This window comes from Colobus angolensis, unplaced genomic scaffold (genome assembly GCF_000951035.1).
Source record: "Colobus angolensis palliatus isolate OR3802 unplaced genomic scaffold, Cang.pa_1.0 Scaffold131, whole genome shotgun sequence".
NCBI classification, from domain to species: Eukaryota; Metazoa; Chordata; class Mammalia; order Primates; family Cercopithecidae; genus Colobus; species Colobus angolensis.
This window is the reverse complement of record NW_012114364.1, coordinates 4,819,920-4,847,538: the sequence shown is the minus strand read 5'-3', so window position 1 is coordinate 4,847,538 and position 27,619 is coordinate 4,819,920. Positions and strand designations below refer to the sequence as shown.

General features: G+C 34.3%; 1 protein-coding gene and 1 long non-coding RNA gene across 11 annotated transcripts in view; one reads left to right on the top strand and one right to left on the bottom strand.

Moving 5' to 3' along the window:
• PPFIA2 (protein tyrosine phosphatase, receptor type, f polypeptide (PTPRF), interacting protein (liprin), alpha 2) overlaps positions 1–27,619 on the top strand; it is a 514,858-nt gene that overhangs the window by 437,670 nt on the left and 49,569 nt on the right. For 9 of the 10 annotated variants that reach the window (XM_011934119.1, XM_011934121.1, XM_011934122.1 and 6 more), the window contains one exon: positions 8,639–8,732. In XM_011934119.1, the coding sequence (XP_011789509.1) occupies positions 8,639–8,732 (94 nt within the window). Of the gene's footprint in view, positions 1–8,638; positions 8,733–22,339; positions 22,349–27,619 lie in introns of all 10 variants that reach the window. The other variant, XM_011934124.1, reaches the window with a different exon arrangement.
• The window catches only part of LOC105506092, a 30,578-nt gene continuing 25,069 nt past the window's right edge, over positions 22,111–27,619 (bottom strand). The window contains exon 5 of the long non-coding RNA XR_001000868.1: positions 22,111–22,460. This is a non-coding gene — a long non-coding RNA (uncharacterized LOC105506092). The remainder of the gene's footprint in view (positions 22,461–27,619) is intronic.

Sequence of the window (27,619 nt, the reverse complement as noted above, 5' to 3'; positions counted from 1 at the left end):
GACCAGCCTGGCCAACATGGTGAAACCCCGACTCTACTAAAAACACAAAAATTAGCCGGGTAAATTTTGGTGGTGGTGGGTGCCTGTAATCCTAGCTACTCAGGAGGCTGAGGTGGGAGAATCAACTGAACCCGGGAGGCCGCAGTTATAGTGAGCTAAGATTTCGTCACTGCACTACAGCCTGGGTGAAACAGCAAGACTCCGTCTCAAATATATATATATATATATATAGAATGGGGATAAGGGGGATCTAAATTATCCTACTCTAAAAGTATAGCTCTTAGAAGCAAGTTTTTAAAGAAAAAAAAATAAAAATTTCAACTGACTCTAAAGTCAATATTGATTAATAAGCTTAGGCCACATTAATAGACATAAGAATTGATATGAAAGTTTTTCTACTCTGCTATGATAAAATAACAGCCAAGCAATGGAATTCATCCTGGTTACTGTACTTTTAAAGGCACGTCATCAACCTGGAGGAAGTTTGGCGGGGAAAATTAGCGACATGTGGAGGATTGGAATCACATTCAGAGAACATAAGTAGATGGTGTGTTTATTCTCTTTGCTGACCTACCAAGTAGCTGATCACAAAATTTGAAGAGCTGTTCTGTATAAGAGCTGTCGTCCTTTTCATTGTTAAGTGAGGATACGAAACTAGAACCAAAGTATTAAAGTTGTACAAAATTATTCTTCATCTCAATGTAAGAAAGAACAGTGGGGTATCAGAATTCTATACAAAGTGGGCTGGCTTATGAGGTAGTGAGTTATTTGTCACTTGGAAATTGTTGAACAAAAGCTAGACAAATACTAGGAAGAGCTGTTGTGGAGAGGATCCAAGCATTGGAAAGGTGATTGTAGTGGATGATCTTTAAGACCTACTTCAACCCTAGGAATCCTGAATCTATGAATCTCTAACATTTAAGTCTTTTCTCAGGCAACTCTTCTTTATATCACTCATACACCTTAAAATATTTACTGTGAAAAGGAATTTCTACTTTTAAGATTACAGACTTCTAGAGCTATATGCCTAAAGATTCTAGAAAATATGTGAGGATGATATAGTTGTCCACATTCTATACTTGTAGAAATGAGATGATTTCAGAAGGCAGAGCAGCTACTTAGTGAGAGAGTTGATAGTGAATCCTGGCTTCTACCTCCAGGTTTGATGTTCAGGAAAGGAGACTCTCGGGACTATTTCAATCAAAAAAATACTTCATTGAGTTTCTATCCCTGTGGAATATGTGTGGTTACATAAAGAAATTTAAAATATGATTATTTACTTTGGGAAATATATAACATCTTGAAGATATCCCATATAAATGAATAATTAAGAACTCAAGGCAACAGTAAAAAAATACATCACACAGAAACATTATAATTTTCTAATACAAGATACAGACATAATGTTTGCAGATAGTTCTGGGTTAATCTTTCTCTCCCTGTATATGTTTGATTCCACTGATCATCTAAATGCAGTGTTCCTACGTATTTGAAAAGCTGTCAAGGTAGAGTTTCAAACAGGACTTATCTTTGAGAAAAATATTGAAACTATATGAAAGAGTAAGCTCCATAGAGAATATCATGGAAATGGTGCTTTTTGTGGTTAAATAGGAAGTGGGTACTGACTGGGGTCAGAGGTGTGATATCAAATTATGAAGCAAAGGAAATGATTAGGACTGAAGATCGAGTTGCCTAGTCACAGAGGGATTGAAACTGCAAAGATTGGGAGGCAGCATCTTGAAGCAGAACCAACCACAGAAATAAGATGATCTGAGTTCCAGGGTCAAGCATCCAAGCAGAAGTGAGAGTTAAGGATTAGAGCAAACGAGCTCTATTCTCCAGAGGCAGTTTGTCAGCTGAGAAAAAATGATGAGAGTATATGGAGAAGAAACAGAAATATTAAAACATTTGCTCTTTCTGGGGAAATTATCTGCTCCATACCATCTTAACATACTCGTTTGTTTGCCACCTGGGAAGCACCAACTCTCTCGAGTCTTCAGAGAGCTCTACTAATAATTACTATGAAGAAAAAAGAACACACATGACCAACACGCATGACCAACTTAGCTGACGTCAATAGTGAATGGTTAGGATAAAGAAGAGGCTATTAACAGGCATTGCAAAAGATGAAACAAATCTAAGACAAAGAGATGTTCAAGACAAGGGAGTGATCAAATAGAGCCAAAACAACAAAACTATGAAAAAAATAATGAAAACAGAAAAATATGTTAACTTTGAATAAGCAGAAGTCCCAATTACATATATAAAAATGCATATATCATTAGGTTAAGGCTACTTTAGCAAGTTTCCTTTAAATGCATATGAAAAGCAATATACATATTTCAAAAAGCTTTTTTTGCCTGCTAAATTGCAATTCTTTTATGGTTATCTGCCAGTTTGTATTATAATTGTCTGAACTCATTGACCTACTATAATAAGCTTAATAAAAAAGCAATTTCACAGTGACAGTATACCAGCATCATTTCACAAGTACAGTCATGCATTGTTTAATGATAAGGAAACATTCTAAAAGATGCATTCCTTAGGAGATTTTGTTGTACAAACCTAAATAATATAACCTACTATGTACTCAGGCTGTATGGGATAGCCACCTACACACCTAGACTATAGGTATAGCCTGTTGCTATAAAAACTCTGCAATATGTGACTGTACTGAACACCGTAGGCAATCGTAACACAATGGTTAAGTATTTGTGTACCTAAACATTAAAGGTATAGTAAAAATATGCTATTATAATTTTATAGGAACACTGTCATAAATGCAGCCCGTCATTAACAGAAAGGTCTTTATGTGACACATGACTGATTTTTCTACATCTAAAATTTGGATGTCCGTGCTGGCTTTTAGGCCAAAATTTAGATTGTTCCTTGATGCTAAGGAACCAATAGTTACAATGTAAATTCCACAAAGTATCAATTAGAAATGACTCATGCTCTGCATAGTGAAAGGGTCTTTCTTTAAATAAAGTAGTATTTCACTCCAATTATGATTGTACTTATTACATACCCTTTATGAGCCAGTCACTGTGTCTAAATACAGTCTCCAGATAGGTAACAGACTAACAGATGTTGAACAATGAAGTAACAATTTATACATTCAAATGTGTTTAAATACAAACCATGTGCTATTGATTAATGATGAAGACAAGTCTAATGAAAGAAAGAGGAAGCCAGCTATCATCAGCAGATTGTAGTAGAGTTAGAGCTCTCTTTTTCACACAATGACAGAGACCTCTGCTGGACAAATGGAGGGACAGAGGCTTTGCAATATGGGTTTTCAAGCAATTTTTACAGACTTGTATCTCAAGGGCCAATATGAAATAAGTTATTTTGAATGGAATTTAAGGACTGGGAAATGTGGAGATATTTGTCTTTGTTGGCCTAAATAACAGATAGAGATGCTCTCTAAAACAAAAGATGTTTATTTAGGAATAGAGCATTGCGATAAGAATATGTATATCATAGTAAACTATAAACTATGTGTACATTCAGGGAAGGAAAGGAAGACAAAGATTTTTAAAGGCAAAAAATTAAGATTGTATAATTTTTTGAAACAATTATCTTTGATTATTCAAATTAATAACAAGGGTGCCACCAGTCAGAGGTTGGACAGGCAATTGCCAGACAGATATCCCTATAAAAATATTTTTTGCATAGGATTGCAATAGCCTTTGTGCAAGGTTGTGGCTTTCTTAGGGTCTTTTGTTGTTGTTGTTGTTGTTGTTGTTGCTGTCATGCAGGGGAGCATGAGAATTCTCTGTTCATGGCCTTCGCTGGCTCTATGTGCCAGGATTTTCTTAACAATAGTGACTCCATTTTGATTCTAACAACTTTCACACCGTCACAATCCAAATGAATAGAAATCTCCAACTAGTTCCATCTATAGATCTGGGCATGTGAGTCTCCTTCCTGAGCTCTGCAGCCCTGAGCCTTCACAAGCCCTACATATTGTAGCATCTTCCTTGAAAAATTTTAAGAACCCCTGTAATGTCTGGGATAGTTCGGGGCTGGCAGTGCCATCTGGGCAAGGCACCCCCAGCCAAGAACTGGACCTGGGGTCTAATCACTGGAAGCATTGAAATGTTCTTAGTTACTATTCAGACACTGAGACCAGCAGGGATGTAGTGCCATCTGGACATGCTGCCCGATCCAGTCAAACAGCAGGGGCCTGGGTCCCTGTTTCTCGCCTTCAGGGTTTTCATTGACACTCTACCCCATGCATGCACTCAACCAGATGCCTTAGGGAGCCTAGTGACTTGCATCTATGGAGTCATCCTGAACCAGTGGTCTGACCCTGTTTTCAAGAGGGTGGTCTGGCAATTGGATCCCTCGCTCCCACTGGCAAGAATGATATTGTATGAGATTGAATCAGTAGATTGTTGTCCCACTGATTTTTTAGTGGTTCAAAACTGTTTACATAGGAAGAGGGGCTGGCAAAAAAAAAAAAAAATAATCCTTGACTGTGCCTGTCACACACTAGGAGTGGTCTTGCCCTCAACAAATCCAAGTCCTCAAAGGCCTCACAGAAGTAAAGGTGCCTGAGTCATAGCCAAGAAAACTTCTTTGAGGGCAAGGATGCTGCCTTGCTCACACGCAAGCACTAGGCAGACGCTGACAAGGTGATAAACAATTTATTATGTAAGTAGTCCACTGAATCATGGAACTCAAACCTTCAAGCCCAAGCCCTTCAGCCCATGAAAGGGGTGGAGTTCATTGTGTTCTTTCCACATAGTTTCCTAATAGACCTCCTGAAGAATGAGTAACCGCTAGCTTCCACACACCAGTTTCTCTCTATTTCTCCTCTGAGGCACTCGTCATTTTGAGAATGACAAGCTAGGCCAGGCATGGTGGCTCACATCTGTAATCCCAATGCTTTGGGAGGCCGAAGTCAAAGGATCCCTTGAGGCCAGCAGTTCAGGACCTGCCTAGGCAACATAGCAAGACCTCATCTCTACAAAAAGTGGAAAAACTAGCCAGGCATGGTAGCACACATCTATAGTCCCAGGGGCTCGGGAGGAGGATGGGCTGAGTCCAAGAGTTTGAGGCTGCAGTGAGCTCTGATGGTGCCTCTGTACCCCAGCCTGGGACAGACTGAGATCCTGCAAAAAGAAAAAAAAAAGAAAAAAGAAGCTACAGATCCTCTTCTTAATGAAGGAGGTTTAGAATCCTTGTCCCCTTTCCAGTGTGTGCCAATCACAGTACCCCCAAAAATGCACCCTCCTTCAACATATACAAACATTTACATTCCTTCTATGGATGTACTGTATCCAGGTAGAAACTCTGGTATATAGTGCTGGCCAACATTAATATAATATAGGCCACAAATGTGAACCACATATGTAATTTTCAATTTTCTGGTAACTACATTAAGAAAAGTCAAAACGGATAGGTGGGATTAATTTTAATCTTACATTTTATTTAACCTGATATAGAAACAATATTCTCATTTCAACACATGATCACTTAAAATTTGTTAATTACATGTATTTTTTCTACTACGTTTTCAAAACCTGGTGTGCATTTTACACTTATAGTACATCACTTGGATTAGGCATATTTCAAGAGCTTAATAGTCACATGTAGTGAGTGAATAAAATATTGGTAGAGATAAATAGATATTTCTGAAGTTCACATGGCCCTATGAGCCCACTGATGCCTGGATAAGAATGAGACAGACTCTCATTGGATTCAGATAATCATCCATAGAGTAAAAGATTTAGCAAACTGGTTTTGCTAAGGTCACCCTTACCGGTTAGTTGATCAAGTATGTGGAAAGATAAACATGAGATGAGTGAGGCAGCTAGGTCAATTCTATGAAAAAATGTCCTCCTTCAGAAGTGTTTTAATTGGGCTGAAAATATGCACTTGCTGGGACTTTTCTCCTGTTTAAGTACACTGTCCTGAATGTGATACTTAAAAATAACTTTACTTACAATGGCCTTACGTCTCATTTGTACTTGGCATTTTTGAGCAGAATGTAGTTCCAGTAATCTATCAAATGCTTTGAAAACAAGACACTAGATTTTGAAATACTCCCAGTATTTCTAAGTTCTTCATGCTTTTTATTTTTGTTTATTTATGAGAAAATAAAATATCTAGATTTAACTCACAAAATATTCCTACATTTTTCTTTGCTTTTATTTCAAGTTTTATTATTTAAAAATGTGATTTTTTTCTATTAAAATTTTGGGTATATGAGTAAATTTAAATCATAATTTAAATGTTCTTGTATTGCTCAGAGGAATAAAAGCCTGATTCATCCAACCACCTGGTGGCTGAAAATGTTTCACTGTTTATTGAATATGTCTGCCTCATCAATCTCTATGTCCCCATATGGACCATTCAAGAATGTTGTAACTTTTAAATGACTCATTCATTTTCATTTACATTTCAAGAGAACATTTTTATTATTATTTGAAGACTATGAATAATAATTTGTTGATATACAGTAAGGGAAATATACAGATGAGACAAATAAAATGAAAATATTCACTCACTGTACATAATGGAAACTTTCCCATTTGAAAGTGTTTCCCAGGCCGGGCGCGGTGGCTCAAGCCTGTAATCCCAGCACTTTGGGAGGCCGAGGCGGACGGATCACGAGGTCAGGAGATCGAGACCATCCTGGCTAACACGGTGAAACCCTGTCTCTACTAAAAATTACAAAAATCTAGCCGGGTGAGGTGCCGGGCGCCTGTAGTCCCAGCTACTCGGGAGGCTGAGGCAGGAGAATGGCGTGAACCCGGGAGGCGGAGCTTGCAGTGAGCTGAGATCCGGCCACTGCACTCCAGCCCGGGTGACAGAGCCAGACTCTGTCTCAAAAAAAAAAAAAAAAAGAAAGAAAGTGTTTCCCAAGACTACTTTAGTCACAGTGAAAAACTTTCCTAATCCATACCAAGAAGAGAAATCTTTCATAATAAAAAAAGATTTAAGTACCTGTATTCATTAAACATGTGCATAATAAGTAAAACAAATGTTGGCCCTCAAACTCCACATCTCTGAATTAGATCTAGACAGCAATAAACGTGTTCTTAATTAAAGGAGACTTTTAAAAAATTATACAATTCAATAAGAAGGTTATCAGGAATGAGATTAATTTATTTATATCAATGTCCCAAAGTTAATATTATCCCGTACTATAAATTATTTGGTAAAATAAGTTATTAAAAACAGTAACATCAAAATTTGCTTCTGGCACCTTGGTAAGATATTTTACTCTGCTAAAGAGAAACCATATCTTGGTCAAGTCCTGCAAATGTTAAGTAAGGAAGTGCTCACTACGATGAGAGAAGAGCAAAAGTTGTCTTCGATAGTCTTATTTACTGATATGGTGATGAAATTTCTTGCATAGCCTTTGTAAGAGTTTGTATTAGCTTAAATCTATCTACCTAATCTTGACCTTAACTGGAGTTTAAATTTCTTTTTTTTTTTTTTTGAGACGGAGTCTTGCTCTGTCACCCAGGCTGGAGTGCTGTGGCCGGATCTCAGCTCACTGTAAGCTCCGCCTCCCGGGTTCACGCCATTCTCCTGCCTCAGCCTCCCGAGTAGCTGGGACTACAGGCGCCGCCACCTCGCCCGGCTAGTTTTTTCTAGTTTTTAGTAGAGACGAGGTTTCACCGTGTTAGCCAGGATGGTCTCGGTCTCCTGACCTCGTGATCCGCCCGTCTCGGCCTCCCAAAGTGTAAATTTCTTTTATAAAAAAAATTATATACCTTAACCCATTTAAAAATAGTAAGCATTTTCATTTAGCTTGACTTCAGAACATAGGGAGTAAGTCCTTATTTTTCAATTACGATAGATAATTTATGAATTAATTTTGTAAGTTTAGAAATCCTGTGATATGTGTTTAAAATACGTCATACTTTTCTTCCTTCCTCTTTTTATTACAAAGTTATATGAGGTATACGTATTATATATTGACACTAAATGAGAATTTATGACCTACTGGGTAATAGCTATTTTTATCAAGCTCTTTTGAAGAAATTTAGAATTTTTTCAAAAAATATTATGAAGTTTAAAAAACAACACAAGAACCTTCCCAGAACACATCAAGTTATGGAAGTAAGAGAATATTGGAGTCAGCCAGTAGAGCAGAAAAAATTTCCTGGAGCAGTCTATGAAGAGCTCTTAAAAGTCAGCAACAGCCTCTCCATGCTTTCAACTTGTAATGGAAAACATATACTTGAGTTCCTACCCAACTGACTATCATTTATCCCATTATATGTGAAATATTGCAAATACTTCACGTGTTGAAAAAATAAACAAATATCACACACTGCATAGATATTTGCACTTATTTTCCATAGGAAAAGTATAAAAACAGACTTTAAGATTTGGGGACAGTATATTCAAGTGTCTGTCAGTGTATAGGCCACATTCATTATGTTGCCACGGGGTGCAACAAATTGTATCCCCATAGGTACTGTTTTGTTTTCATTTTTTCAGTGTATGTTTATGTATGTACCCATGTGATTTTACGCATGTTGGGTTAGTAATATAAGGAGCATTTTAAAATGTGATACTAAACAGTTGCTCAACCAAACGTTTAACAACCTGACTTCAGAATTGACACAACCTATGCAACATAATCTGAATACTTAGTTACTTCTCTTCACAGGAGGCTTTATGGAGACTGAAGCTGCAGCTCAGGAGTCCCTGGGGTTAGGCAAACTCGGAACTCAAGCTGAGAAGGATCGAAGACTGAAGAAAAAGTAGGTTTGGGGATTTTTTCCCCTCTTTTTCTAACTTTTACTAATTCTTTATTATTATTTATAAGGAGTTAAAAAGAGAGTGGTTGGAAACAAAAGAACTATATTGAAGGCAGTATTTTCCAGATATTACCTAAAACCCTCAGGGCTTTTATTTCCTGGTTGTGAGCTACTGTTTAAAAGAGCATAACAGTATTTGGCCTGTGGTGGAAATAAGCAGTTTCTTCAACGTAACCATCCATGGATGTGTTTCAAAATCCTTAAAAGTAATGCAAAACCCTATTGATGGTAAAAATTAATACCTGATTGGTATGATAAAATGAGATTATACCATCTACCTTTGTTTTCTCTTGTGGCAATTATAAGTATCTACTCTTTGAAATGGAGTAAAGGAGAAACATTTCTCTGACTGATTGAATATAAACTTATTTTAGACTCAGAGCAGATTGTTTTGCATCTGTCAGGAAATTGATAGTGTATCTTTTCATTCATATATAATATGGAACATTTAAATGACTTGCAACATTGGCAAATTTTGAGTTGCAGCAGCTGTTGGAAAGCAAGTAGGTCCCGAAATAACATTTTAAAAATACATAGTAACATTTTCATTGACAAAATGGCACCTTTAGGACATGTTCTTTAAATGTAAATCAATTTCTCTTTATTCCAGAATCTATTGGTTGATTATTTCTTTTCCTTCTTCTCAAATATTTCTTACATTGTGTTTTTAGTTTTCACATTTTCCTTCTTTCCTATGAAAGAATATTCACTGCTTTCATCATCATTTTGTAACAGATAGGCTCTTAGGACTATACTATACAGGCTAATCAATTGACGTCATATTTTGCTTTCTCACTTGCTTTGTAAATGTTTACTAATAATGGGGAAGTATATACTTACAAGTTGCCGAATAAACATAACTTAATTGTTTATTAGTTTGCTACTTACTAAAAATTACGTACATATATCCCAATTCAGTAGGAACATTGTCCAGAAAAAAATAACTTTGAGAACATCATTATTTCTACATACAATCAAATGCTCAGCCATAATCAATAATGTGTATTTATTCTTTAGTTACTGATCACTCAAAAATATATTTAAATATGATCATAATCTGTTTCAAATGTCTTAATTTTGTTTACTCCTACCAGTTAGTGATATGCTCTATTTCATAACTATTTATTGAGAAAAACATTCTTCTAAAAAATACTTTCCTCTGTTAATTTTTTTTAAGTGTTGGCAGTTGATTTCAAGTCTAAAAATATATAAATGATCAAAACCCAGCCTGACTAATGGAAACAGTTTATTTCCCTTAAAAGTTAATTCTCATTTATCCCAGAGAAATACTTAACAAAGAACAGTATTTAACAAAGAACAGTATTTCACAATTGAAATACTGAAGAACAGCTTTCACAATTGCATATAAGTCTGATACTGAGGCAGTGCACTGCATACTTTATTAGTTGTTGATGGAACCAACTGGAATTTTTTTTAAATAGCTACTAAAGATAAACATTTCAATTTAAAATAACATATTTAAAGTTTAGCTATTATTAACCTTATACACTGTTGGGTTGATTTGATAATAATTTTAGAGACTCATTTTTCAACTACTAAGTACCCTCATAGTCAGAAACAAATACTAGTTCTTCCCTTAAATATCTTACCCTGCTTGACTTTGGGTTTTATTTTGCAACATGTATTGGCAAAATGTAACTGTAAAATGTATTATGTAGCATACTTGTTTTAATATTAAGAAGAATATTAAGAACATTCTATAAGGCAAAAATGGCTAACATTTCTTAGTACAGTTAGTCCCCATGGATTAATGGTATTTAGGTTCAACTGGATTTAACAAGGCAAGTCAGAGATAATTAATGAAAGCACAAAAGTATTTCCCTTATTATTGATTATCCCATAGCAATAACCCTATGAGCATAGATATGAAACCAGTGTTCAAAGGACTTATATGAATAATTGTTAACACCTATTCGGAACTTTCATGGCACTGTGGCTTGATTTCTGGATTACCAGAGAGTAAATTGTCTTCATATAATGAGTTTTATTAGAGATAGACAATTTACTTTTAAATTACATTGTTTCAAACTTTATTTCTATTGAATTTTATGTCATTAATTATTAATATTATTAAATGTTGACAGCCTATTCTTGAATTTTTCCAAGTGTTTAAAATTTCATTGAAACAATTCCAATTTTCTTTCTTTTTAAAGAACCATGTCCTCTTTCAGTGCACTTTGATGAGTTCTGCTCTTTTCTGTGTTCAGATTTCATGTCTGCTAGTCTTCTAGCAAGATGAAAAATAATTTTAAGTACATTTTTTAAAAAAATAAATAAAAACAATAAATGAAGCAACATTTCTCATAATGTTGAACACTATAGATTGTACGTACACAGTTGCAACCTGTGTTATCTTATCAGTTGTTTCTAAATTCTATCCACTGGCCCAGCAAAATGGTGTTTCCAGGACTTAGTACTTAAAACAGCTATGCTCACTATCCCATAATTCATAGCAGAGATTCAGTAGTCTTTGTGAGGATAGCCAGAACTAGACAATATCTTATTTTCAAATTTGCTAGGATAGCAGCTATTTAGAATTGACAGTCTGTAACTTTAAATTTAATTGGGAGAAATCTCTAGTGGAGTTAATTATGGTACATTTTTTAAAAAGCCATATGGGGGAGTTACTTTCAGAGAGCAGCATTTAAGACATTCCAAATTCTTGCAAAGTTCAGAAATTTGTAACTTGGCAGTCCTAAACAAAGGTTTAATTTGAGGAACACTTACCATCCAGTAAATTTAACACACATAGGTTACAACAACTTACAAGATTTGTGTTCCTACTTTAATTCTCCTTTTTCTTTGCTTTCTGGTCCAGGCATTAGTTTTGCTTATATTTCTCTCTATTGTCTTATTATGAGAAATAGGAAATCAACAACATTGAATCTACTAAACCACCCACTAGTCATGAAAATCTTGTCTTGTCCATCTTTACCTTCCTGGGTATTATTAAACAATTGCTGTTGTTTCATCAGAGTAACATGTAACTTCGGCCTAAAGTCAGTCTATTGTTGGTCTGCCTAGTTTGCCTTTACTTTGCCTTATCTTTGCTGTACTTTTCTTTAAATCATCAATTCCATAAATTTCTCCAGCAGGTTTATGTAGAGTATAGTTAACCTATAATAATTGTGTCAAACTAAAACTCAGCTAGTAATTCTTTGAATGCTTCACAGTCATTTTCTTGGTTTCTACCCTTTAAAAACTGAGCAGTTTCTCTGTAGGCTCCTGACATTTAAGGGTGAGTCACTTATTCTCAATATATAGTCTCAGTATTAACATTATAATTCTTCATAGTTTCTTCAATGTGGACTTCCTGTGGGGATGCCATGACTCTCTGAGATCTTATCCATCACTCTCTGTTGGATTTATTTGAACTCCAGGTTCCTTTTTTATTTAACAAAAACATCTTCTCTTTTACTGTTACATTTAGAACAACCAGACCTGAAAATTTCACTCCTTTTCTTTTATACCTTTCACCCTCATATTTAAGAATCTATTTCCCATTCTTAGCTCTCCAGCCTATGTTTTTTAACCTAAAAGCTTCTTGTTTAGGAAAGCCGATTAAAGCCAACCACATAGGCCAGTAATGGTGACTCATACCTGTAATCCCCACACTTTGGGAGGCTGAGGTGGGTGAATTGTTCAAGCCTAGGTGTTTGAGACTCAGCCTGGGCAACAGGGTGAGACCCCATTTCTACAAAAAATAAAAATACATGAGACAGGCATGATGGCATGTGCATGTCCTAAGGCTGAGACAGGAGGATTGCTTGAGCCCATGAATTCGAGGTTACAGTGAGCTACAATCACACTGTATGGAATGATAGATGTCCCTTAAGACTTAAAACCTACATGTGCCAGCCCCCAAAAAAACCTGTGTTTCTGAATGAGGTCCAACTCAACAAATTGTACTTAGAGACTATATTTGGGTATTTTAGGGCACAATAAATAGAAACTCTCTTCTTTGCCTAAGTTCCGAATTTATTTGTTGACTGACAAAACTGTCAATTAGAAATCAAACTGTCAGCCGTATTTCCAATAAACCTGGCTTAGGTAAATAGTGGGGAAAAAAAAAGCATAACTGGAAACCCCAAATAGTTAAATCCACCTAACACAGAAAGACCTGGTTAATCACAGACTTTCAAGTTGCACAGGTATGAGCACCACGTAATATTAAAAATAACATTTATGGTATTATAATTTCATAAATCTGTTACTTTAGAATCAAGAACTAAGAGCTTACAAGGGTATTAATAAAATCTAATGTCATCAACATTCTTGCTTAAGCAAGTTTTGAATCATCAGTGTTAATTATATTTTTATTATATATCTCATTACATTTCTTACTTTTCTCCCCTGGAATATTTTTAGTTTCCAGTTTCACATGTCAGCGTCTCTAGAAATACGATGATAGGGCAAGTGGCAAATTCCTTGAGTCATTAGAGACCTGAAAATATATTTTACACCTAACGTCAATTGATAATTTCCCAAAATATAGAACTATTGTTTAAAAATAATTTGTCCTCAGAACTTTGAAGTTAACGGCTCTTCTTGCTTCTAGTTATGGCTAATGATCAATTGATTGCCATTCTTTTGTATATAGCATGTAGGATTTCTTTTTCCTCTCTCTCTGACAGTTTTTTAAATTTACTTTTGCTTTATCTTTGGTGTTCAGAAATGCCATAAGTATGTCTATTCAAATGTTTTGTTTCATTTTTCTACTTTATACTTTCAAACTGAAGACTTGTTAGGCTGAACTATTTGACATCTGTTACTCTAGAGGATTCACATTTCTACACTCAACTTTGATTCCAAGAAGCTTAGTCTTACACAGACTTCTGGGATTAAAGATGAGGATGTCTGTTTCAATAGTAATTCACCTCTTTAATTCTCAAGACAGTTCTGAACAGGCAGTGAACGTATTAAAATTGACAGAATATCCACTGAATAGTTATTTATGTCCAGCTAAATAACATAAATAGTTATTTATGGTCCATCATATACATGATGAAATATTTAGCTTAATTCTTTATCTGCTAATGTTTTCTCTTGCCTCTTAACATTATATAATTTTTTTGGTACAGGATATATCCATGGTGAAATTTTCTCTATTTTTGTAACTTAAGTTGAAAGATATCATACGAATGTTAATATACTGACTAACTTATCATTTTCAATCTTTAGTTACGATATAGATAGTATATTATTATATGTTAGACTTTTATATGTATTCTGAATGGATAACACTGCTAAAGGAAAATAGATTTCATATGCAAATTAATTTTTCAATATCATTAAAATGAAATTAACACCCCGATTCAGCTATCAGCAGCATCCTTTCCCGAGAAGCAGTTTATCCTTGGAGCAAAGCAGTCACACTTAATCACTACCAATAAATCTTTATGTTAGAATATCAAAGACATAAAAGTGAAGCTCTATAGATTTATTTAATTTATTCCCATCACAATCCTGAGGGTCTCCTCAGTGTGTAAACTTTAATGTGTTTTGAGACTGCACTTTTAATCTTTGGCGTTTGGCAGGTTCAGAGTATACATATCTGTAAGCAAAATACATGTCGTGGAAAATATTTATATGTAAAGGTATCACAGAAACTCACAACATTCTTTCATTTAATACATTTTTGTTAAGTGCATATATACCAAATTAAACTTATAAATGAACTGTATTCCAGAACTTAATTTGTAAGATGTGTTAGAAGCTCTGAGCACATATTCCCATCTAAGTATTCTATATACACAGAAAGTAAAAGTCTGTGCTTCCCTCACAAAAATTTGTTTTGTAGGCATGCAGTAGGAACTGTCTCTGGGTAGATAAAGCAAAAAGAAGGGTTCAGCTGCCTGATATTAGATTATCTCACAGATTACAGAAACAACAGATTCCAGAAGCAATAGAGTCAAGATATTCCCCAAACTTTGACAATAAGATATCATGAGAGATTTTTCCAGCCTTGTCACAAACACATATATTCTCCTTCATCCCATTCCAAAAATAAAGTCCTTAGATGAAATCCTTTTAAGGCCTAGTTTGGAACAGGTATTTGTGCTTGGAGCAGTTTGTTTATTTTAGTCAGGGGTTTATTTAGTACAGACACAATTACTACAGGAAAATTCCTGGGCAACTAATTCAACGAATATAATAATATACAACATTTTAGAACCTAAACCCAATGCTTTCAAAATTTCTCTGGGAAAATGTGTCCCAGTTTCCTACTTGGAACTCCAGAAGCCTGTCTCCTCTGTTTTCACTAAAATAGAGCTGCTGTTGGCTTTGCCATGTGATCATGCATAGTCCTGCCTAGCTCCAACCAAGGACAATTATAAGAATTTCCTGAACGTAAGTAATAATAATATCCAAAGGATAAGGGTCAAAATGCACTGAAATTTGTTAGTAAAAAGAAAGCTAAGGGAAACCAAAGTGCTCTCTTTTAGATATATTTAGACGCATTGATCTATTTAGAGGAAGGAAAACAGCACAAAAGGAATAGAGTTGCTGTTTTGAGCCAGCAGTGCAATGTTAATATATCACAAAGAGTAGAGCAGAAGCCCTCTGCTGTCTCCATCATTTCTGCCAGGAGAAACATTTTTGATCTGGAAAGAGTAAAATAAAAATTAGTAAATGAAAATTAAAATGAAGATAGTTACATATACTAGAAGATAATGTCATTTTCTAAATAAGTTCATATCATTTATTTTAATTGATGTAAATCCTGGATTCATATTAACAGAACATGAAAGTGATAATTTTTCATTCTTTTCCTCAGTATGTCCCAAGAAATGTTTTAAATTACTGATATTTGAATTACATAGTTCTGTTCTTCAAAGAGCTTGTAGAGAGATGGACATGAAAACTAATTATTGCATTTAAGTATTTCAGGGTTCATGATCACTTTTTAAAGTCTTTGTAGAGAATGAGAAAAGTGTCAGAAACCCAAAGGCACCCTAATGTTCTTATTTACAAGACATTCTCCCAGCTAAAGACAAATAACCAAAGGGGCTTCACAAATGAATTGATGAGGACTAGGTGAAAAAGAAGGTGGCATAACCCAGCACTTTCACACATGATTTCAGTAAGAACATCAGATTTGGCAAAATACAAAGCTAGAAGGCATAGCTCAGTTTTTAGATAAAGAATATGCTTAAGGATAATTTTTACAGAGGCATCCAAATCTGACAAGATGAAATTTTATAGGGGAATTTTTATACTACTGCAGCCAACTTCAGGACTATACTTACTGATTTCTTCTATAGGGGAACATATATAATTTACCTGTAGCTCCTACAAAAAAAGTTTCTACAAAGTAGGCAAATGAGCAATGCCTGACAAATAATTTAATGTTTTTCAATATCCATAAAAGCAGTAACAGGGTCAAAATTCTATGCATTTGCCAGATTGTAGCTGGGAATTGTGTTCATTTCTGGAAAATATAAAGTAGATGTATTAAAACCAGCATATGTTCAGAGGAACATGACCATACTAGTGAGATGACACAAAGCCATGTCTTCAAAGACTGGTAGAAATAGGAATATGTGGTGTATACAGAACAAAGATATAGACGCTGCCAAGAGAATGAACAACCAAACATGTTCTTTATGGCCTTGTCATAAGACCTTGGGCCAGAAGTCAGGGGTTACTACAGATAAATTGAGCTGACTGTAAGAGAATTATTAACAATCACAAAGGTAGGAAGAAAAAATTGACCACCTAGAAAGGGAGTTGTTCACTGTAATTATGTCTAATATAGACCTGACAGGCATATGTACATAATAGGATTATGGCGGATTCACCTTTTGGCTGAGAATTTGTACTACATGCTTTTTAAATTGTCCCTGCCCTGAGATTCTGTGATCCCCTACAAAATTCAGAAGAGAACTGAACAGAGGAGAATCTTTGAATTTTTAACATATAGATGCTGGCATATTATAAGTATTTAAAATGCATTTCCCAAATAATTGAATGCATATACAAAAGCTGGACAAGGAAAGAACTCTAGGATAAAGAAGAAAACCTGAAAAAATATAATAGGAGGTAGGGCAGTGATTTCTACCCAGATGACCAAACCTGAAACCTGGGCTTCCTCTTTGCTCCTGTTCTTCCTTGTCCTAATTCTTCCTCTGCACACGTCCATGTACTATTACCAAATCTAGTTAATTGCATTTTTATAAACCTCTCAAATCTGTTGATTTTCTTCTCTCCAGCTCAAGCCATCATACTACAATAGTCTTTCTACTTCTAGTCTTGCCTTCCTGTAATCCATTATTCATGCTTCAGCTAAAGAGACCTATCTAAATCTTATTTTTTAGCTGCCTAAAAGCCCTCAATCACTCCCTCACAGCCCTAGAATTAATTTCAAATGGCTTTATGTAGTCCATACATCCCTACATTATCTGCTTCCTGTGTATCTCACCAGCTTTATCTCTCTCTGTTTCCCATCTTCCCATCTTGCACTTCATGGTCTTGATATGCCTAATATCTATTTTTTTTTTCTGATTACTCTTATCTCCTTGTGTGCATATATTCTGCTTCATGTTTTCCTCATCCTTTGCATGCTAATGATGTTATCTATTTTATATGTAATATCTACATAATAATCACATTGATTAATTGTAATGTGCTAGGCAATGCACTGTTCTATGTATTTTACATCCATTATCTCTAATATTTTTCACAAAGCCTTTAATGTAAAAACTGCTATTTTCTTTTATGCATCAAGAAATATAGCTTTCCAGGCACTGTGTTATACAAAAATGTAGATCTCCAGAGCCCAGTTTTCCTTGGAATTATTTAGTATCTAAGAATAGGGCTTTGATTTAAAGAATATGTAGTTCAATCTCAACTGTACCTAGAATATCCTATATAACTTTTAATGGTCCAAATAGGGAGTGAATGGAGATTTCCCCAGTTTCTTTGTACTCTGGAAAGGGTAGCATATTTTTTTCCTCTAGAGAATAATTAGTTTCTTATCTGCCCCTACCCTATCCTTCAAAATGAGCAACAAATGTATTCAAACCAAACATGCTTTTAAAGAGTGGGGATGGGGAGGATTTCAAAACAGAAGATGTAGATGTTTTATAAAATTGACTTTTTCTGATATAATTAGCCACACATAATATTCCAGTGTTTGATATAAGATATAATTATACTAATGTTCCCTAATAAATAAGCCATGTAAAGAATTTAAATGTGTGCTTGAATCAATCTGAATTATTCATTCAAGTAAAACTTACAAGAGAGAATCTAATAGCAAGAATAATTATGGATTTTTAAATGAAAAAATCAAATTAAAGTACATTTAAATATAATGCTGACATCTTAATCTAGAATTTTCCACATTTGTTCCTGCTAATATAAAATCCCATATAAGCTTTGTATAGTATTTTTTATAAGATCTTCGGAGATTTAGTTTCTTCCCATAGTTATTTCAAATGAGCCATTCATGAACCAAATGTCTCTTGTCTCCACACTTCTAAGAAGGGCAGTAATTATGTATAGTCTCTCTCTTGCTGGGATTTTACAGATAAAAAGTTCAATACAAAAAGACTTCATATACATATATGAAGTGTGTGTGTATATTAAGTATATTTTTGTACACACATACACAAGCATAAAATTAAATATCTTTAGTTCAGATTCTCCATAATTGAAATTTTAATTTGAGGCTTAACTGTATTGGGTTTGCTAGGCAGATGAATAACAAAATTCTTAGAGCAATAAAGATTTCTTAAACTCCTTTAAGTAGTCTCAAATACTTTAGTTATTTGAAGTCAATATTAACTTAGAGAAAAGTTATTTTTAATGTGATGGTGAACCACACTTAAACTTCTGAACCATTTCTTTCATTTAGAAGAATCACTAGAAACGTGCTTAAATATTTGTCTGTAAGCCCCATCATCTGTCTTTAAGCAGGAATTTTAAGCAGTTCTTGACATCACCCTGGTATGCTCTGATATCCACATAGATCACCCATTCACAAACTAACCTTTTGGTTTTATGACTTTATTGCTTCCAATGTTGTTCACTACCCCAAGTCAGACACTCTTCATGGTACTATTCTGAATCTTGTCATCACCACAAATCATGCTTCTTTCAAACTTACCAATTCAAGCGTCCCATTTCTTGCTAATCACAGTCTTCCCACCTTTGATCTTGCTTTATGAACTTTTTCTTCTAACATCTTTATTTAACCTCTATCCTTACCAGTGCACTATCCCCTTTCTATTTTCCCCTCTCTCCTTGTTTAGCTTAGAGCATGTCCGTAATTTCAGCACCGTCAAAATTTGTTAAATTTCTTCACTCCACTTTCATTTGGTCACATCTGCATGTAACAACCACACCCAACGACGAGATTTTTTTTCTCCATGTGTACATTTTGGCACATCTGTGCTGTTGGAGAAAATTACAGCAGGGAAATTAGAAATAGTTTTATCGTGAAATTCAGCACTGCCTAGTAATCCCAAGAGTTTTATTTCATTAGTGTTGTTCTACTCTCTGCAACTCTTGTTAGAGACCTCCACTCTCCTCAAACTTGTATCTTCTGCAGATGAGTTTATATTCTAGCTTGAGACAGAGAGACAGAGAGAGAGAAACCATCCAAGGGCCCTGAATTGCTTGATGCCAAATATATACTAACACTTGCCCCATGTGTCTTATTATAGAAAACTAGGCTATTCTCTTCTTACTCAGATCATCCCTTTCCATTTTCTTAGTCATTTTGTGCTGAATTCCCCCTTGCTTTCAACTTCTGCTCCTGTCTTTTTTTTCCCCGCCAGCATTTAAACATTCTCAACTTTCACCTATTAAAAAATATTTATTTATTTTACTTTTCCATTTCAGTTACCAGCCATTAACTACTCAATTTGGTGTTAATAACTGATTTAAAAATATTTCTGAATCACCAACTTGAACCTTACAAAGCAAGAGTCAATTATATTCCAAACGTAAAACTCTTTTAATGAATTGTTTCTTATTTGACGTTTTCAATCCAGAATTGACTAGTTTATAACAGGAGAAGGTCCATTCAATTGTAGGAGATCTGGAAGATCAAGGTGAGGAAACTGAAAAGTTGAAGGCTCTCATTTTGAAATACAAGACATATGTTTCTGGTAATTTCTTCTTCTCCTGACTGGATATATGCTGATGTTGCCAAGGAAAACATAATGTCAATAATTGCATCTGATCTCAATCATTAGATGGTAACATAACCTATTTTTTTCATGTTAATTAAAACTTACTTGCCTATTACTCACAATGGTCTTTAACTGAAGAATATTTATTGTTGACAGAATCTCTCTTACTATTAACATAGCCTTGACACTTCTGAAATGGAGAGAAAAATAATGAGGCCATATGCTACTGTAAATAAATATCTATAGGAAAGAATGCATCAATATTTACTATAAGAAAAATTAATCAGAAAAAATCTTCTCTGCAAATATATATTACCTCCTATATGAAGTTTATAATATATTAGTACAAAATATGGGTCATTTATAACTATAGATTTTTGTCTTTTGCAGAACACATTTGTTTGAAAGTCATGAGGTGAAATTCTCAACATTCTAAAGTGATATAGCTGCTTGAAATTGTTCTTAACTTTATTTACTATGGAAGAGAAGAAAGTTCATAAAAACTATGAGAAATCAGATAATTTATATAAATTCATAACAAAATAATAGAAATTTGTGCAATGCTTTTTGAGCAGTTAAATTTTTTAACTTGTGTTTACATTTGTGTTTTCTGTTTATTTTTGTATTTTCTCATATTTTATATTTTAAGGTATTTATACTGATTAAGTTTTTTATTTTAAAAAATGATGAAGGACCATCTGATAAATATTACTGTTTCACTGCGTGCAAATTTAATCAACTTGTTTTATAGGAAAGTGATTCCTAGATAGCTAGTAGGCTCAGAAAGATTATGTTGTCCATGGTGATAACTAGTTCCAAATGCTTTTGGCAAATTTCTTGGAAAACTGAGAAATTGCCTATTTTTTCTGAACCCATCATAGACTTCACAGGTATGTTGACAAGAAAACCATTTTAAACATCTAAAAACTATATCCTTTTGGTCTTAATTTCATTTCTGTGGGGTGTATGATGTGAAAAACATGATAACTTTCTTGGGACAGTGTAATGCCAGTGTTTCTCAACATTTATGTTTTTGTTCATGTGAAAATTTAAGGAGCTTGCCACAGATGCTGTGGAATTAAAGCCAAAAATATGCGTTTTTTTCAAAGTGCCAATTTAATAAAAAGTACACGGTTTCTCTGAATGAATGCCTTGAGAAGAGGCACGTGCAGGGTGTTCCATTGCACATCAATCTTTTCTTTATAATAATTGTTCAATAAAAAAGGAGATGCTCTAACTTGCCTAATTTCTGACATAGGAATTTCTGCTTTCTATTTTGTTATATTGAACATATTTTATGAGTTGTAGTAACAATTTTATTTTTTAATAATTAGGCTATTATGCTTGTAATATATTTTTAAAACAATATTCTCATGGATTTTTGTTGAATTATTTAACTTCCATATTTTCTCAATGCCTCTGCTACATCCAGGGAGCAAGGGTTCTTCAAAAGCAATATACATATCAATGTTGTTTTAGTGGTGATTTCTGGTAATATTGGTGAAGCAATATAATGTATGGATTTTTCCCAAAAAAACAACATCTGTAAACACTTATTCAAATAATTCAATATTTCTACTACTGAAAAAGCCACAATAGGCACAAACTTGATTTTATTTTGCCAGTAAAATAGAGGAGGAAGTAATGTGGCCACGGAAGAAGAGGAATAGAACACTTTCACACTTTCTCATGTTCTGATTACTAGCCATATATATTTACCAAAATAGTAATTATTATTACAGCATTGATTGGAATAATAAATTATGGATCTGGAATGGACTTTACGCATTTCTGTTGCTAGGGATTATGATGAGGAAATTGAAGACCAGAATCTGCTAATAATTTTGACCAAATTGTGTATGAGAACTAGAATCTAAGTTTTCAGTTCATCAAACTAGGAAGGACTTTCTTCACTTCAAGTTGCTGCCTCTTCACATGTCTACTGTTCTTTCTTTTTGGGCCTTAGCAGTTGGCTTATAAAAATAAAAATCCAAGTGCCAATTAATAAGTTATTGTTTCTACTGGTAAAATAACATGGAAGTGGCCTGAGGTAAAGAATGTCCTTTACCAAGATTCCTTGATTTCCTCCTGGGATGTACTCGAGGCTGGGAAAATGTGATCATGCATGTTTCAGAGTGGCTCATACTCAAGACATAGACTTATTGGTCAACTATTAGAACTACCCTCAGCCTGACTATGCTTTTGGACGCAGTGAGTATGTGTGTCATGATGAAATACAAAATGGCACCATGTCTTTCTCATACCTGAGCTTTCTCACATCTGAAATAATGCTCTTGTTTTATTCCATGGCTTTCTTTGGATTGAACTGTATCCATTAACATTTGTGTGCTTTTCTTTTCCATCCATCCTTCTCCATCTCATGAAAAGCACATCTGGGTAAGTTGAATCACAATGGCTGCTGAACATGTTTATTTTCAGCACCATCTTTTTTTTTTTTTTTCAAAGTATTACTCTTTTGAGTTGTGACACAAGCTGCACTGCCTCTGACCTGAAATGAAAATCATGAAGTGTATTTATTTCCACACAGTAAAAGGAATCATTGGTTCAGAGAAATGTTCACATTTAAATTAATTATGTGAGCTTTCGGGCACTTGTATTTCTTCAGTTTTATTATATACATGTCAAAGACATTCTAGACTGCCTTCCCCCTAGTTTTCAAGTAATTCCCTAAAGGGTCAATGTGGCAAGCAGCCAGGCTCAAGTCATACTTTCAGACCACTCAGGTACTACTGATTGTGCTGCCTGTCTGAATTGCCCTGTACCTTACTTAATGCTTCACCTGTGTTATGTTCAAGAGACAAACTTATTCATCAACGAATAGAACTGCACATATCAGAAAAGGGTTAAATGCTGTTCTTCCTGCAGAGCTTTTGTATATAGAGAGCCAAGAATAATCCTTGGTTTTGGTTGAATGTGTGTTATTCCCATTGTTTCCTGTACTACTAGTTGATTTCTAAAGCTTTAAAAACCTGAATTACTCAATTAATGGCTTCAAATTTTAAATCCTTCTCTTTGAACCAAAATTAGAGTATTTATCTATTCCTAACACAAATTTGGCTTCAAAGTAAAAAAGTAAAATAAAATATGCATAATATTTAGATTGGTGTAGACTACTGCATTTGTAACATGGTGAGCTATTAAAACACTTTGGACTGAGAAGAAGGTATTGCTTTTAAATTTAAAGCAGTGTTATTTTCTATCAATAAAATGACTACAATGAGATACAATTATCCAGGAAACTATGAAAAGTATTGCTAGTTGGCTATATAAATATTTTGCATGCCAATATAAATTCATTTACCTTGTAATATTACTTTATTAACTAGTAAGGTTTATATTATTTTTAATATAATGTTAAGTTACAGTTGCCATTAACAAAATGATTTAGTGATGCAGTATTTGCTTCAGTTAGGATATTTTACTATATTGAGGAATTAAGGAAAGCTCTAGTAAGGTGTTCTTAAAAATGCAAGGCAGGATGTGGTTAGAGTACTAGTCAACGATGTTGGCCAAATGAATGTTGTAAACTCTTTTTGAAAATAACAAATATTCTTGACATTGAGTTTTAAAGCACAGTTTTCATGTCATCATGTAAATTCGGTCTTCTGTTTTCTAATGATTTTTAATTTTTCCGAGGAAAATAATTTCAAGAAATAAAACTTAATTCCTCTCATTCCTTATTGAATGAGATATTGAAAAACAATGAATGAATGATGCATTTTTATTAATGGAGTGTAAGAAACTGATATAATGGCCTTCATTCTAAAATTCAGTTTCTTATTGTCTTTCACGTGCTCCTCGGACTTAAACATTTTAGGACCTCAACATCATTTCCCTAGTACAATTACTGAAAGAGAGCTTTGGATAATATAATATCAGGGAAGATAGTACAACAGAGTGAAGATGACATAAGAAGATATGAGGAAGAAAGAACACTGACTTAGGAATCAGAAGATAGAGTTTAAGTTCCATCTTCCCCACTTATTTGCTACATGCCCCTGAGTGACTGAAATATTCTTTGTACTTACTAATATTACTATCTACTTATCTCCCACAACAGTATGAGAGAATATGTGTACCTTCAGAAGCATACAGACTATAAACTTCCAAACTGAGTAAAAGATGGTATAAAATTAGATGAAACACTAGAGCAATCTAATCTAAATGGTATTCATATAACCTGAAAAATTACAATATTTTCCAGTAGGTACCCAATTACTATCCAATTACTGTTAGGAAGTGACTGGCATGTACAGACTATGGTGTCTTGCAAAAGTGAAATTGTTTAATGGGGAGTAATATAAGCCCCTCTCATTTTCAATAACAGCATAAATAATTATATGATTCAATCATATTTGTGTGTATGTGTGTGTGTGTGTGTCGGGTGGGTATTTATATCTTTTTAATTGTTTTGAAAATAATTAAATTCAAAACACAGTAAGGAAGGAGATTATGTAAATCCGAACTCAATTCACAAATAAATTTCTTTCCTGAGACTATGCCCTATATTTAAGAGAAGCTAGAAGATAAAAGGTTTAAATATTAATGAATTTTGGTTTCAGTGTAAGGAAATTATTTGAAATCTAAACAACCTAGCATGTGTTACTGGAATCTGAATAAAACACTACTTAAATGTGTCATAGATTTCCATACATTTTCACCAAATGTGAAAATATGCAGTAATAGGATACACAGGCACACACACATTTGCACTTGCACATACACAAAATCACAGTATGCTGTGCTTTCAAAACAACTCAAATTTAATGTTGAATTTGAAACTTAATTTTATGAAGCTAAATATGTATAGTTAGGTAATCAATCTTCTGAAGCAGCTGATTGGAATTTGTAACATATTTCTGTTTAGAATAATTATGTTAACTAAGATATACATGTTCAGCTTGCAGATGTTAAAAAAAATAATAATTGGGTTGGCACCATACTGTATTCGCATTTGCTGACCAGAATTTCAACTAGCTTCTCAAATACGTAGTTTTAGTTTTCACAGACTTAATTAAGTGTGGATTCCTGAATAATAAGCCGATTGTTTCGTTGAAATTTGAGGAGGTTACATCCTATTTACCCTCTTGAATGCTGAATTTTAGTGGAACAATATACATTTTACAATTAATAACAGTGTGAAGTCTGTGCACATTTCCTGCTAGTATTGTGTAAGGAAGATTTATTTTCTGTGCTGCAATACTAAGTATTTTACATTGTCACATTATTTGACTTACATTCTATTCTTCATTCTTATCAAGCCACATATTTATTTCTTCTGGTTTTATCAATAAGTACTTGTTATATGCCATAGTAAATCAGTAGCTCTGAAGGTAAATTTTTCAACCAGAGAATTATTTTGTATGGTTATTACAAAATCAATGGAAATGAAATGAATGGCAACAAATTCAACTTTTCTATCTCATTCATTTAAACTAGGCTAACTTTTCTCTGGCCAAGATGTACAACCTGATATTACTAGGGAATAACAAGAAAAGAAAAGCCACAGTTCGTTTGTTCTTTTATAATGCTGAGGATTGAAATGTGTGACAATAAGAAGGTAAAGACCTTATGTATTAACCAGGAAGTCAAATAAATGTATGCCACTTCTAAAAATAAATGAACCATAGGAAAAGAAAGAAAAGTAGGAGACCATTATTTTATTTTACACTTAAAATAAGGAAGACACTATTATCCTCATTCTTCAGTGATGAAAAATATCAGAAATGTTAATTGGCTAAGAGATGGCTTGGCGGTTAAGAGAGCTGACTCTGTGGACAGGTAATTGGGGTTCAAATTCGATTCTGCAACTCGATGGTTCCATGACTCCAAGTGGCCTCTGTTCTTCAGTGTTCTCATCTGCAAATGTGTGTCAATATGCATCTTATTGGATTATTATGAAAATTAAATGAGTTAATACACATAAAAACAGGATGGTGCTTCATAGATAGTAAGTGATAAATGCACATTAGTTATTGTTTTGTGTGATCCAAAGCCTAATTTGTCTGCATCCAGAACCTTTGCTCTTCCAAACCACTATATTACATCTCATAAGAATATGAAGTGGTTCAGATGAACAGGAGAGCACATTAGATGCATCTCAGTTATAGCACTTACTGTATTAAATTGTAATACAATTTATTTAATTTTATTTAGATTGCATTTTAAATTTTAAGTGAAAGTATAATAAGTACAAGTATAATATATACAAGTTATGGTATTTGCATAGAAGAGAGAGTTAATTCTGCCTGGGAGAGGACTTAGAATCTTAATAGAAGAAATAAAGTATGAGTTGTGTCTGAAGGATAAGTTAGAGTTGTTACGATGGTGATGTAAAGAAGGATGCTCTTGGCAGAAGAAAAGGGCATATAGCAAGTCATGGAGGGGTAAAATAGAATGAGGTATTTGGGGAATAGCAAGTATTTCAGTGTTAGTTGAGCAGAAAAAGCCAGGGAGACAGTCAGATCATGAAGGGTCTTTTTATAAGATATTTGGCCTTTATTTTGAGAACAGTGGGGGAAGCTTTCAAGCAGGTGAGTCTTAAAGAAAGATTTGTGTTTGGGAAGGTCTCACCGGAGGTTGGAAGGGAGAAGTTACCAAATGAGAGACAGAGAGACTCTAGGAGCCCATCACCATCATTGTCAGATGATAAGGGCTTAAACAAAAGCTTTGGCAGTACTCAGTCAGTTTACCAAATGTCTTTCTGAATGTTAGATACGTCATTTTAATCTTTTCCTGCAGCCAACCTGGCTAACTGTGATGCAGAATTCTTATTTCTTTTTAAGATGCAATGAACAGTTGGAAGTTATAAAAATATAGAATACTTAAAAATGCCCTATAATCAAGGATCCTAGGTGACTGTCAACATTGTGAGATTTTTGGACTATAATTTAGCAGTCATTCAAAAGATGTTCTTGACTAGTGCATCCAAAGAAAGATGTATGATACAGTCTGAAGACAAACTCTCATTTCCAGGATTTTACTCTCTTGGATTGGAGATGATGCCCCAGGCACAAAAAAATGATTTCTATGGGTGAGATTGACATATTTTAAAGTAGAAGGTTTCCATATTTTAAAGGAGAAAAGGATAATTGTAGATTGGACTGATCACAAAATATTTCATATAAAAGGGAAGCCAGGAATTAAGTAAACACAAGGTTGTTGATAGTTGAAAAAGTAGCAGTCAAGTTATCAACTCTAGGAAATGGTATTTGCAAAGGTGGAACTGGTAATGCACAAACTGTGAAGGTACTTTTCAATTCTGCTTAGAAGGAAAGGTAATTACATAATTAAATCAAGATTACATGAATATCTTTGTAATGAAGATTAAAGATAATTCTTTAGATATTTGAGGAAACACTGAAAGGTTTTTAGAGGACAGTGCTATAATTACCGAAAGTAAAACCTGGCCAGGCACAGTGGCTTATGCCAGTAATGCCAGCACTTTGGGAAGCTGAGGTGGGCAGATCACTTGAGGCCAGGAGATCGAGACCAGCCTGGCTAACATGGTGAAACCCCATCTCTACTAAAAATATAAAAATCTAGCCAGGCGTGATGGCATGTGCCTATAATCACAGCTACTCAGGAGGCTGAAGCAAGACAATCACTTGAACCTGGAAGGCAGAGGTTGCAGTGAGCCGAGATCAC